The sequence below is a fragment of the Cebus imitator genome, unplaced genomic scaffold (genome assembly GCF_001604975.1).
Source record: "Cebus imitator isolate Cc_AM_T3 unplaced genomic scaffold, Cebus_imitator-1.0 Scaffold75, whole genome shotgun sequence".
NCBI lineage: Eukaryota > Metazoa > Chordata > Mammalia > Primates > Cebidae > Cebus > Cebus imitator.
The window spans coordinates 5907904-5922305 of NW_016107390.1; the positions used below are offsets into that span (position 1 = coordinate 5907904).

Genomic DNA, 14402 nt, shown 5'->3' on the forward strand with positions numbered 1-14402 from the left:
GCCACCATGCCCAGCTAATGTTTTGTATTTTTAGTAGAGACGGGGTTTCACCATGTTGACCAGGATGGTCTCGATCTCTTGACCTCGTGATCCACCTGCCTCGGCCTCCCAAAGTGCTGAGATTACAGGCTTGAGCCACCGTGCCCGGCCTCTGGTTTTCTTCATACATCTCTGGCCAGTCCCACTTTCCCTCTTTCACCATTGCAAAGACAGACAAATATTAGAGTTTCTCAACTCTCCATCCAAGTCTGTCTTCTCCATCCATGATGATGTGAAAATTTGTCTCTCCTGTCCAGATCTGTTTTTCAAGCTCATGCATACAAGTGTTTAAGTGATATAGCTTCTTGTATGTCTCAAAGCACCCCAAAATCAACAGATCTGAATTCAAACTGGTGATTGTCGCCTCCCATCTCATCAATTCTCTCCAAATATTTCCTATGTAAGTGAATGATATGCCATCCATCCAATTGCTCAAACTAGAAAGCTAGGAGTCACCGTCTCTCCTTGATACTCCATTCCCAGTTCTGCAATTCTACCTTACAATGCTTTTCCATCTACCCCTCTCTTTTCATTTCCACCTTTCTTCCTCTAGTTATTGGAATCATTATGTTTAACTAATGTCAAGTTTTCTGTATATTTTACCAGCATTCATCTTGCCTCTTTCCAATTTATCAATCATTTGAGGTGATGGTGTAATAGGTCATTTGAACTAATACCACTGCTGAGAGGAAAAGTAAATGCAGAGAGATGAACCTGGCATTTAGAGCCATGCCTACAGGCATCTACTGAATGCAAGGGAGGCTGAGGACTTCAGAAGAATTTTTGACAGACTCTTAAAGCTAGAAGTATAAAATTTGGAGTCTGGGACACTCCCACATCCCTTGTTCATGAGGGAAGTTCTGATAAACCCCTTAGGTTTTAGATCGGGACCCTAAATAGGTACATCTCAGGAGAAGGGCAAACTGGAAGGAAACCAATGGTCCCAGGGCCTGTCTGGAGATCATCTCGAGTCCTGATCAGATTGCATTAATTTTTGATTGCTGGTAATCACAGCCACCCAAGAGAAACAAACAAATCCTCTCTGGAAAAAAAAATTTAAAAAATGACATCACCATAGGCCTCAGATTTTCACCACATTTTAAAATATACAAATCTGATCATGTCACCTTCTGCCCCAGCCTTGCTAGCCTTCTTTTAGACATTGTATTCACCATGCTGTTCCTCAATGAGGGGTTTAACACGTATCATATCCATGGCCAGAAATGCCAACTTTCCTCTTTACATAGTAAACTTTCATTCAGTCTCCAGGTCTCCACTCAGCTTCACTCCCTAAAAAAAGACTTCCTGGGCTACCCTACCTCAAATACCACAATTAGGAGTTCTCGCAGTGCTTTGAACTTTATCTTTGAGGTAAATTGCATCCTGCCAACTTTTTATGTTCAAGTCCTAACCCTCAGTACTGCAAAATGTGACCTTATTTGGAGATAGGATCTTAATGTAGGTAATCAAGATGATATCATTAGTGTAGTCCTTAGTCCAGTATGACTGATGTCTTTTTACAAAGGGGAATCAGACATGCACTGAGGAAAGATGATGTGAAGAGACACAGAGAGAAGCCTTTCATCTACAAGCCATGGAGAGGGACCTGAAACAGATCTTTCCCTCACAGTTCTCTGAAGGAACCAACTCTGCCGACACCTTGATTTTGGACATTTAGCACCAGAACTGTGAGACAATACATTTCTGTTTCTTGAGCTACCCAGTTTGTGGTCATGTATTTTGGCAAGCCTAGCAAACTAATACAAAGAGCTTACAACAATGGAAAGTTTACATCTTTAGAGTGATTCAGTAATCGATATCTGTCTATCCTTGTAAGCTGTCAACAGGTTTTGCTCACTATTTTATTCCTAGCATCTACCATTGCTTTTGTAACATAGTAAGTGCTTCATATATATTTGTTGAGTGTATAAATAATAGTAGAGATTAAATTTTTAGATAAAGTTTGTAACCGAGCAAAGCCAAAATTTATTGGGTGCCTACTAAATATAACTTAATCTGCTAAATTTTAGGGACTCAAAGATTACCAAGATAAGTCCTTGTGCCCAATAAACACCCTATTTAGTAAAAAGAGACAAACAAAAATTTGCAGATTCTTTTATATTCTTTGAATTTCTAACATGGATTGTTTAAAAATATATAATAAATTTAATCACAAATCATCTACATATACTTTAGAAATAATTATGTGTTTAAGTAATATAATTTTATCCTATTTACTCAAAGTTTTGTATGCATGTTATTTCACAGACCCCTTGCAAAATAGCCCTGGGATCACAGGTGAAAATTAATGTAAAAAACAAAAAGAAGAAATGAAGTCCTAGAAAACACACATGAAAGAAATTAATTTTGCCTTGACGAATGTGGCAAATTGTATTTTTCAAAGATGGTCACGTTGATACCCCTTATCCTACATGCTCTTCTCCAGTGTGATCTTGACACTCCTTCATCAACACATGGGGTTTATTTCCACAATCTCTTAAATCTAGAAGGACCTGTGAGAGCTTTGATGAAAAAAAAAAAAGATGCAGTAGAAGTTACCCTTGAGCCATTTTTAAGCATAGTCCTTAACTGTCCCGAAGCTTCTGCTTCTTTGTTTTAGGAAGTCAATTATCACAAAAGACAACAGGGTCAGGAGAGTTGGAATGAAGCCACAGGAAGTTCATTCATTAGGATGGTACAAAAGTAATTGCAGTTTTTACCATTAATCGCAATTACTTTTGCATAAACCTAATATAAATGAGTCTCTCTTACTGAGAAAACAGGTAGGGAGAAAGGCAAGTAGGACATGAAGCCTACAATCTAAACAACAAGTGATCAGTGAAAATATAATGTAGTGAAATGGCCTAAAAGGAGAGAAACTGGGATTTAGAAGCAAGAAATCCACTCATCCATCTCCTAAAAATTCAACCACAGTAAAAGAGCTACAATATATAACGCTACAAATAAAGCTCTCAGTGACTGTGTTGGAATAGGGTCAGCTCCAAACCAAGGTGGGGCCCATGGCCTGGTTGTATTGGTTTGTTATGTTCCTTTTCTTTGATGAAAATTGATTTCAGGATCTCAGAGGAGGGCCGACCAGGGTGGAGATTCTGCCTCCATCCTTCTAAGGTTGGCAGGTGCCAATACATACCTTCCCGACACTTAAGTGTTTGCCAATTGAATATATATTAATGGTTTTTACTAGAGAAGAAGGGACCTCGGGTAGCGTGGGCACAATAAGATTAAATCTAACTTAGGTTCATGAAAATATTAAGTGCTAGAGAGGATGAGGCCGAATGGGATCTCTTACGCATTGCTTGTATGTATCTTGTCGAGTAAAATATTTACATACTGAACAAACCAGCAATTCCTCTTAAAGGCATATACACAAGAGAAAATCTTGCTCTATGTACACCAGGTGGCATGTGCCAGGCTGTTCAGCGTAGTGCCTTTCGTAACTAAAATAGACAAACAAAAAAACTGGGAATAGCCCAAATGACTATCAGAAAGGAATGAATGAATACATTATGGTATATTCACACCATGAAATATTATATGACTACATTAACCGTAAGTGAAAAAGTAAGACTCAGATGATTTTATCCTGCATGACACAAAATAAAAACAATCAGGACTAAACTATAGATATATGCAAATATATAATTTTTGAAATATGTAGGTAGTATTTATATGTACATGTATATATAATATAAATATGTAAATAATACATGATAAAGTTATATATGTAAAAAAGCAAGGGAGTGGTAAACAGGATTCAGCATAATGCTTCTAATGGGTGGGGGAGAAGGACAGAGGGTTAAGTCACTGGCAATCTATCACTTCTTGTGTTGAATAGTAGATTCATGGCTGCTTATTATTAATAAACAAGGAAGTAAAAGTGTCTTCTCTAAGACCAGTCATAATAGTGTGTAATGAAATAAAGCTTGTATAAAGATGATCCCAATTCTGTGTAACCAAAGTTCAAATGAATTTAAAGAAAAAAATATATCGGTAGGTGTTATGTCAGTTCAGCTGGAACGGGTAGTAACGTGCGTGGCTAACAACATAGCTTCCAGACTGATTTTCTTTCCCCTTCTCACTTTCTGTATAAAGTGCTTAATTAGGAATAACTGTCAGTGCCATCTTGAGTTGTGATGCTGGCAAGAAGAACTAAGACAGAAATATATAAATGGAAAGGAAAATATGGTGTGTAAAGCACACTAAGCTCACCACAAACTCTTGGTTAAGGCACAGCTGGGTTCCTGAGCATAAATAGCGAAGGAGGTACAGGAGAGAAGAAACTGGGCAGGGTTAGACGGCTGGGAGAAATAAAACAGATTGATTCTGGTTCTGAGGGTTAAGCCTTAATAGAGACAGGACATTTCCCTGTAAAAACATGAACAATTATGAAAGTTTCTGTATTTGTTTTGAAGCACCAAAGGTCCGCAACAGTGAGATGTTTGCTCACAAAACAATTTTGCAAATTAAACATTTTATGAACAACCAGCCTAGCCTGTTTGTGTGTGCAAGACTCTGAGGAGATTCCTTGGTTACATAATTATGGATTTACCCAATTTATCATTCTCTCGCTTCTGCACTTTCTTTTTCTGTCTCTTCATACTTCCTTATTTACAGGTCATGTGCTTTGGACTCCATCTCAGTCCATTATAGGGATGCCTAACGTACCACTTAAAAATATTATTTGAAAATTTCCTTTCTCTGAATGTTGAGGTATGCGTCTCATGTCTTCCGTTGCTGCATTTCCTGTGAGTTCCCATGTGACCCTTCTAGCAGCAATTGTTCAACTATCCAGTGATCGTGAGAAAACTGTAAACCATTTAAATTCATAGATGTTGACTCTTGAATCTTTAATTGAACTGATAAGCATCAAAAAAAAAAAAAGAAAGAAGGAAAGAAAAAAAATATGATCCTATTAGGAAGAGGGAACAGGATTATAAAAATTCCATACATTTTATGCCTCTTTATATAATGTGTTTTAAATTAATCTGCTAATGCAATATTAAACACGTGCCAACTACTTTTGACCTAATGAAGCATATAACACCTTTCCTAATCCTTAAGAATCAGGAATGTTTCTGAGTTTGCCATCTATCTACTTTCAAAAAGTTTGCTAATATTTTTTGAAATCCGTATTTGGTCATGGAACTATAATATGGTGTCTCAAGAATTTGATCTTTGGGCAAATCAAAGCAATGAGAAGAATCAGACTGTTAACTCTACTTACATGCAATAAGCACATCAAATTGTCTTCATACTTTGTTAGTAACTATGACATCTGCCATAATTGCATATGTTATACCAAATATTGTTTTATTATTTAATCCTTACCCTGAGTTCTCAGATCTGTGTCATCTGGAATTAGTCTCTAAAGCCAAGCAGTGGTCCTGATTTTCCCTCTTATGAGAAGGTGAATGTCCTACATTCCATGAGTTCTCTTAAGAAAATTTGTGATTTTTCTCCAGTCTAGATCTTTGTTCTGAACTTCATCTATGACTACTGAATAGGTATGACTACTGCTATAGGTATCTCCCTCTCAACATAGCTAATATTGAACTTATTCCCATTCCTCAACCCTCTCACTGTCTTTCTTCTGTATTCTGTATTCCATAAACTTTCTTCCTCCTTATATATTTCATATCTCAGAGAATTGCAATTGTACTCATTAATTCACCCAACCAGGATAGCTCGGTGAATATTTAACACCCCCCCACCATATACATAAAATTCGGCAATGCGTCCTATTGATTCTTCCTCTTTAGTCTCTCTCACAACAGGTCTTCTGCTATGTATAGCTCTGTCCTGACATGGGGTCCTCATTACCTTTCACCAGGCTACTGCAACAGTTTTCTAATGACTCTTGCCCAAGTCTTTATGCATTCATTCTGTACTCTGCCCTAGAACTAGTGATCTTTTCTTTTCTTTTCTTTTTAGAGAGGGTGGTGCTCTGTCACCCAGGCAGGCAAACAAGGCTGAGATCATAGTTCACTGCAAACTTGAATTCCTGGGCTCAGGTGATCCTCCTACCTTGGTCTCCCAAGTAGCTGTAATTACAGGTGTGCCACTATACCTGGCTAATTTTTAAATTTTTGTAGAGACAGAGTCTTGCTATGTTGCCAAGTTTGGTCTCAAACTCCTGGGCTCATGTGATCTTTCTGCCTCAGCCTCCCAAAGTGCTGGGATTATAGGCATGAGCCGTCACACCCAACTGCTAATTATCTTCTAAATCAAACGCTGAATGATATATTTTTGTCTTAATGTTGTTTATTAGCTATCATCTTTTCAGGATAAAATTCCAAATTTTCAAGATGACGTAATAGATTCTTACATGTGATCCCAACCTCTTTCTCCAGCTCATCATTCGCCATTCTCATGCATTATCTGTAACAGGCATACTAAATATACTATATGTTTTCTGAGTATGCCATGCATTTTTATTCTTCCATGCCTTTGAATACTATCCTTCCCTGCCTTATATTCAGTTTTTGGAAAATATCTACTCTTCCTTTAAGGCTCATATCTGCAGCGTAGTTTTTCCTGGTACCACTACTCCTCCAAAAACTTGTTTGCCTTTTCTTCTGTAATTATATATATGTACAGATGTGTTTTAATGTCTCAAATGCATGGAATTACTTATTTGTAGTCTCGTCTGACTACCACCAGGCAGTAAATGCCCAGAGAGGAATAATATTTGTATGGCTTATATTTTGTCGATCTATATATCTCTGATATAAACTACAATACCTGACACATAGTAAGAACCCAAAGGTTTTAATGAATTAGAAAATACAGATAAATGTGAGGAAAAAAGTAATTTCTCACAACCTTACCACCAATGGCAACCAATATTAGCATTTTCTATGTATATAAAATGTATGATATTTCTTTTCAAAATGGTAACAGCTTGTATATTTTCTTTCATAATTTCTTTCAAAAACTGAAAAGTATACTCTAAATACATTGCCATGTCAAACGATGTCTAAAGTAAAAATATTTAATACTTGCATTACATTTTATTGTATGCAATGTGCTTATATTTGGATATTCAAGTTATTTTAATTCTTTAGCATTATAGACGATTGTATGACGCATACACATTTCTTTTGATAAAATCTCACTAATGAAATGGCCCACCAAAGGGTGATTTTGAATAAAAGGGATTGAAACACTAGCAAATCCTGAGCTCTCCACCCTCTTTCTATCTGCCCTGTTGGCTCCTGGACCTTCTTTTTTTTTTTTTTTTTTTTTTTTTTTGAGATGAAGTATTGCTCCGTCACCAGGTGCCAGGCTGGAGTGCAGTGGCACGATCTCAGCTCACTGCAACCTCCGCCTCCCGGGTTCAAGCAATTCTGCCTCAGCCTCCCAAGTAGCTAGGACTACAGGTACATGCCACCACACACTGCTATTTTTTGTTTGTTTTTATTTTTTTTTATTTTTAGTAGAGACGGGGTTTCACCATGTTGGCCAGGATGGTCTTGATATCTTGACCTCGTGATCCACCCACCTCGGCCTTCCAAAGTGCTGGGATTACAGGCGTGAGCCACCGCTCCTGGCTGGGCCTTCTTACTAGCAGGGAGTGGAGTAAGGATAACAGGGGAATGAGAAAACAGGGAAAAAAGAAAGTAAAGTGAGTGGGGGAGAGAATTTTGGTCTAGAGAGTAAGAAAAGTCTCCTGAATCTTCCTTTGTCTTGCGTTTGGAATAACTGCAAAGCACATGAAAGAGATTCAGATTGAGTAGGGCAAGATTACTTCAGAAGGTTTTGTTGCGAGTTTTGACACTCCAGATATGGTGTTTTTGAGAGCCCACATTAGATTCTAATCGCTTTTAATTTCTCATTGGCTGAAAGACAGTTGTTTCTCTGAATGCAATGCCGTGCTTAGGCCAACTTCAAGGGTGAGGTAGCTATTGTTGCTTTCTGAAAATTCCCCATTTTTTTTTTTTTTTTTGACTGAGTCTCCTTCTGTCACCCAGGCTGGAGTTCAGTCACATGATCTCAGCTCACTGCAACCTCTGCCTCCTGGGTTCAAGTGATTCTTCTGTCTCAGCCTCCCGAGCAGCTGCAACTACAGATGCATGCTGCCATGACCAGCTAATTTTTGCGTGTGTGTTTTAGTAGAGATGGGGTTTCACCGTGTTGCCCAGGCTGGTCTCGAATTCCTGACCTCAACTGATCCACCCACCCCGGCCTCCCAAAGTGCCAGGATTACAGGTGTGAGCCACTGCATCTGGCCAAATCCCCCATATTTTTAAGACTACGGATGTATATATTTTCAAGTTGTTTTCCAGGAAAGAAATACCAGCTTAGATTACCATCAACAGTGTATGAGGGTGCTCTTTTTTTGTTGAGTGGACAGATAGAGAAGTAGATGAATGCATGAGTGAATATAGACAGAAGGGAAATACTCTGAGAGTATTTAGGGGAGGATGGACCAAATGAAAAGGGATGGAAGACACACTCTTCGTAGGTACTTAACAAATTTTGGAGCTGTCTAAATTTGTTGGTTCCATCCCAGATACTTTTCGCCAGATAGCCAATCAAGGAATTGCTGAGGGATGAATTCTCTGAGGTGAGAGTGGGATTTATGAGACACAGTCACAAAGAAACCCATTCCACCTCTGTTTTCAGAAGATGCTAGATATGGACACTAGTAAGAGTTTTTCATATTTAAGAAGGCTCAGAGCCAGAAAACTGAAACCCAGGGCTAACATGACAAGGCCCACCAAACTTAGCCTGCCTTGCTTGCTTTTTATTGCTTACTTCTAGTTGATCTCAAAGTCCATATAGCTAAAAGTCATGCAACCAAACAATATACATCTAATCTGTCACTGGCTTCCTTATAGACAAAATCTCTGGCCTATATATTGCTATGGTAATAGTTGCTTATTTTTTTTTCCAGAAACTAGGGGGTCAGCTCTTATCCAGTTTAAACTACTTGAGACCACCAACCCTCTTTCTACCTCTCCCATTGGCTCTGGGCCTTATTACCAGGGAGTAAGGCTATCAGGAGAATGTGAAAGCAGATAGAAGGGGGAAAAAAAGAGTCACAGGCCTGTCAACTGGGCCCACACAAATGCCCAAGAAATGACTTTCTGACATCAGAGGGCCAAAACTGTACCTTCAGAGCATGTTAATTCTACCATTTTCTGAACCTCGATTATGCTTGCTCAGACCACCTATTACTTCATTTTTCCCCACTGCTAATCACCTTTCCCCACACCTTAGACCACCCCGCTTCTTTACCCTGTGAATATCTCTAAGCCCTATCTTCAGAGAGGTGTATTTGAAATCTGTTCATCCATCTCCTTGCTGGGCTTTCCTGTGAATAAAATCTCTTTACTGCAAAACTTGATATGGTTTGGCTGTGTCCCTACCCAAATCTTATCTTGAAATGTAGCTCCCGTAATCCCCATGTGTCATGGGAGGGATGCAGCATGGGAGGTGATTGAATCATGGGAGTGGGTCTTTCCCAGGTTGTTCTCATGATAGCAAATAAGCCTCATAAGAGCTGATGATTTTAAAAAGGGCAGTTCCCCTGCATACCCTCTCTTGCCTGCTGCCATGTAAGACGTGCCTTTTGCCTTTCACGATGATTGTGAGGCCTCCCCAGTCACATGGAACTGTGAGTCCATTAAACCTCTTTTTCTTTATAAATTTCCCAGTTTCAGGTGTGTCTTTATCAGCAGCATGGAAACAGACTAATTCACTTGTCATCTCAGTAACTGACTGACTGCACAATGGGTGGGATAAGCCTGGTTTGGTATTCAAACAAGAGTAGAGAGAATACAGCTTACTTTATTTTCATATTAATAAAATAATAACAATAAAGGTTAATAGTAATTAGGTCTTTTTCATGGTATATCTCATTAATATTTGCAAAAAATAAGAAGTATGTACTTGAATCAAATTATACGCAGACCTCAACCCAGGATGATAAGCCATTTGATGGTTCATATGTGCTGAGGATGTTTACTTTGGGGAAAGTGAAAATTCTGGGTGACATTTGATTTCTGCTTTTAGAAAGGAGTAGGTTGGGAACAAAGCTAGAGATCTGTGAGTGAGAAAGTGTGAAAAAGAAGCAGTGCAATTTTAGCATTAAGAGACTAGCAATCTAGTTTTAGCCCAAGACGAAGAAACTGAGACCCATAGGGTAAGATTTCCCGGGCGTCCAGCTGGTTGCAAACTGCTATGCCCAGTCTGCTCACTGAATAACGCTGATTCCATCCTATGAAGCTGAGTGAAGAGTAAGTGGTAAGGGGGGAAAAATCCTAAGGAGAACAGAACGGAAACACCATTCAGGGCCAGCTTGGAATCAATAATGATTAGACTCGTGTTTTAAAAGGGTGTTTCTGGCTATGGTGTGTAGTACGAACTACGAGAGAATAGGAGTTAAAGCTGGGAGACTAATTTGGAGGTTGTGGCAGGAATATGGATAGGGTGTGATAATGGCTTGGGCGAGGATGGTTGCAATGGCCAGAATTTAAATATATTTTGGATATAGAGCCAACAAGGCTTACTGAGGAATAAGTGTCTGCACAAAATGAAAAAGAAATCAAACATGATACCTAAGCAATAGGATGGATAGAATTCTTTTGCAGAGGAATTTTAGTTGCTTCCTAATACACATGTAGTAATTTTTGTCTCCTATTTTCCAGCATATGTATGAAGTGGTTACATGATAAAGATCTTGTGTTATTCAGGGAGAAGTCCATGGATGACACTCACATTTTTATGCCTTCCAAAACCATATATCCAATCACATATTTGTTATCTCCCCCTTGGATTTCTAAGAGACAATTTTTAAAATGAGACATTACTGCTGCCATCTTAGTCAAGCCTTGAACTAACGTAACAGCCTCCTAACTGGTCTATCTTGTCTTCTTAAAATTTTCTTAGTCATTCTCCACATGATGGTACAAGGGACCTTTTAAAATCGCAACTTGCTTTCCTGCCTAAAATCCTCTGATGGCTTCCCATTGTAATTTGAACAAAATCTTGTCTTCTTGCCTGGACCTCTAAGATCCTACAAGATCTGGCTCTGTCAGCTTCTCTGGCCTCATCAGCTACTCTTCTCTGGCCTCATTCTGTTCCTGCCTTTCTTTCTGCTCCTTGAATTTGTACAGCTGATTATTGCCCCAGGGTTTCTCTTCCTGCTGTTTCCTCTGTCTGAAATGCTCTTTCTCAAGATCTTCACATAGTTAGTTCTAGCTGATCATTCAGATCTCTGGTCATATAGCCCTTCAGCAGAGCAGCTGTCCCTGACCACACTCTAAACAGGTACTCCCAAAGATACTCTCTACAGCATTATTCTGCTTGCCTTTCTTTCATAGTGCTTCTCTTTAACTGAAATTGTCTTGTTTTCTTCTTCTTTGCCTTTTTCTTTTCTGGAATTCTCACCCTTGCATCCCTCCTACCTAAAACAGTATTGGCACACAGTAAGTAATAAGATTTTGTTGAATATATGATTTCCCACTTTGTGCAACATTTTGATAGGACAGAATTGGACATAGGCATAGTATGAGGTGATGACAACCTATGTCCCATCCAGTGACCAATACATCATGTGATAGCATTAATAAATTACAATTTAGAATCAGAAATGTTAAAAGAACTGTTCTAGTACATTGGGGAAAAGACAGTTAGCATATACTATATAAATACATGTGTGGCATAAAATATATCATGTGTAGACAGCCTATAACAGTGTTAGGCCCTCAATACATTTTTGTTGAGTGAATAAATGAATGACTGAAAAGTCTCTACATGATTTGACCAAAGGTAAAAGTGAAATGACTTAACCTTGACTAATTGGGATGTTTTTGTTCTACAATAGAAATTCTGCTGAGTGCAGGGGAAAAGCAAAGTTGAATCGAAGCAGACCCATTTTAAACAGAACTACCCTTGGCACCATAATTATGAAAGCAGAGAGTGACCTCTCCTTCCGTCTCGCTAGGTGTGGGGCAAGTCTGAGCACCTTTTTGTCACTTGCTCAGTGAGAGGTGAACACCTCACTCCACTGCCTTGGGTGATCCTTTGGAAGAGTCACGTAAGTCAGGCGATCACATAAATCTTATTCCCAATTACTCATATAACTAGTGAACATTCAACACGATAATTAAACACTAGCTTCATATTTCTTGACCCTTTTATTCTCATTAGGGCAGCATTAGCTAGTTATTAAACAAAGCGGGACAAATGTTTTTATTGAAATGAATATTAAGACAAATACCTGTTCCTAAAAACATAGCCAATTTGGGGATAAAATCAAATTCAATTTGCATTATTTTTGCTTTTCAAGAAATCCTAAACCAAAATGGTAAGGGAAAACAGAAACCTTCATATTTAAGGGCTATAAAATACCTTTCCTGAAAAAGAACAAATTAAAACTCATACCATATTTAAACCTATGAAAATAAACAATAAAAAATAAAAATAAACAAAATAGCTGCATTTAAGTGATGAATAGTAATCATTATGAGTAATAACAGTTAATATAATACCACCAACAGTAGTAATGCATCCAAAAATTCTTACCAAGCCACCACCAATGACAGCTACTTTTTTCCTTTGAACGTCAGATGAGTCCATAACTGCTGAAGTATTTTTCACAATGATTGTTGTCGCTGTCACTGAGGGACACTTATTTCTCTTAGTTTTTATGCCGCCCAAAGCCCAGTGCATTTATGAGCCAGCAGCAATGTTTAGTCAGGGCTAATTTCCCTTGAAAGCATTAACCCTTTAGTCGGCCAAAGTACAATCAGCTCAGCTCTAAGACAAAATAAATTCATTAGAATAACCAAATTTTAAAAAGATCCATCAGATTGGAGACATTCTATCTTTTCTACCTTCTGTGTAAGACACGGAACTTTTTAAGCAGTCTTCTGGCTTTTCTTCTTCTTTTTCTACAGTACATATTCTTAGTTTCATTTTCATTCATGATTAACCATGAATGAAGCCTTTCTCATCTGAAGTCCAAAACTACCTTATATTATCTCCCTTAGAGAGTATGATGACATGGTTCCATAATTCATCCTGTGGATCATTTTTGTTACTAAGACCAATCAAGAATTTCCTCTAAAGGGTCCTCATAGACTGTCTTTAACAGGCTTTACTAGGGAAATTGTTTTGCAAGGCCTTAATATTCTCCTGATCAACATTTTGAATTGTGTAACTGATCATACTTCCCTTTTTTCTTTTTTCAGCCCAGATGCTAGAAAATTTAGAATTGAATTTGCACACTACCACTAGGGGAGGTGATTGACACAATGCTTCTCTAAATTCATTCCGAATCACGATTTTTTTCTGGAACATGATGTGGTGTAATATAAAATAAGAACATAAATGATCATGTTTCTTTACTTCCCGTTAAGCTCATAAAGAATTCAGAGCATTTTTCCCTCTGGTTAGGAACTAGAGTTAAATTACATTCAATAGTGACCCCTTGTGGATAAGTGTGATTAGGTGTTCCATTTATTTTGAGTAGGTAATACATTAACATGGTATGAAAATTTAAAAGACACAAGAGTAGACTGTGAACAGTGATCCTTCTAACCTTGATCCTTGGCCACCTATTTCTGCTGCCCAAAGACAACAACTGTTTTGGTGTGTGGGTTACTACATTATTCTACGAGCTTATTATGTCTTTCTTGTTCTTTCCTTGTTTTCTATCTTCTCTCTCTCTCCTTCTCTCTTTCTCTCACTCTTTCCCTTCCTTCCTTTCTTTTTAAACATACATTTTAAAACTTGTTCCACACCATATTTTTTACAACATATAGCTTGAGAAGTCTTCAATACCAATATGTAGAGAACTGTATTGTTAAAAATTCTTTGAAAAATTATGAACGATAACACAAATGAACAGTAAAGTTACTGTAAAGCATGCATCCATGTTACTACCATTTAGGTCCAGAGACCGTTGCCAGAATCCCAGAAGTCTAGGTGCCCTTGCCAATCATCCCTCCTTCATGGAGGTGACTGCCACACCAACTTTCTTTGCTTTTATTTATAACTGTGCCATCATAGATGCATCCTTTTTTTGAACTTTCCTATACGAACTTTTACTATTTATTTTTTTGTAACTTGCTTCTTTTTCTCAGTATTATATTTCTTAAGATTCATTTGTGTTATTGCATGTTTTTCTAGTTCATTCATTTTTATCATCATATACTATTTATCCATTCTACTGTTGATCGACGTTTGGGGTGTTTCCAAATTTTTAATATCATGAATAATGGTGTTGCCATAAATATTCTTGTGTATACAATGTTGTGTACATATGCGTGAGTATCTCTAGGATTCATATGCTGTTTATGCTTTCTTTTCCTTTTTCTTTTTTTTTTTTTTTT

At 37.9% G+C, this 14402-nt stretch overlaps 1 protein-coding gene across 1 annotated transcript in view; it reads right to left on the reverse strand.

The window, feature by feature from the left end:
• Positions 1-12771, reverse strand: part of KMO (kynurenine 3-monooxygenase) — a 49295-nt gene extending 36524 nt beyond the window's left edge. Inside the window, 1 exon segment of the mRNA XM_017532120.2 lies at positions 12592-12771. Coding sequence (XP_017387609.1) covers positions 12592-12738 — 147 coding nt within the window. The 5' untranslated portion in view covers positions 12739-12771.
• Positions 12772-14402: the final 1631 nt, after the last annotated feature.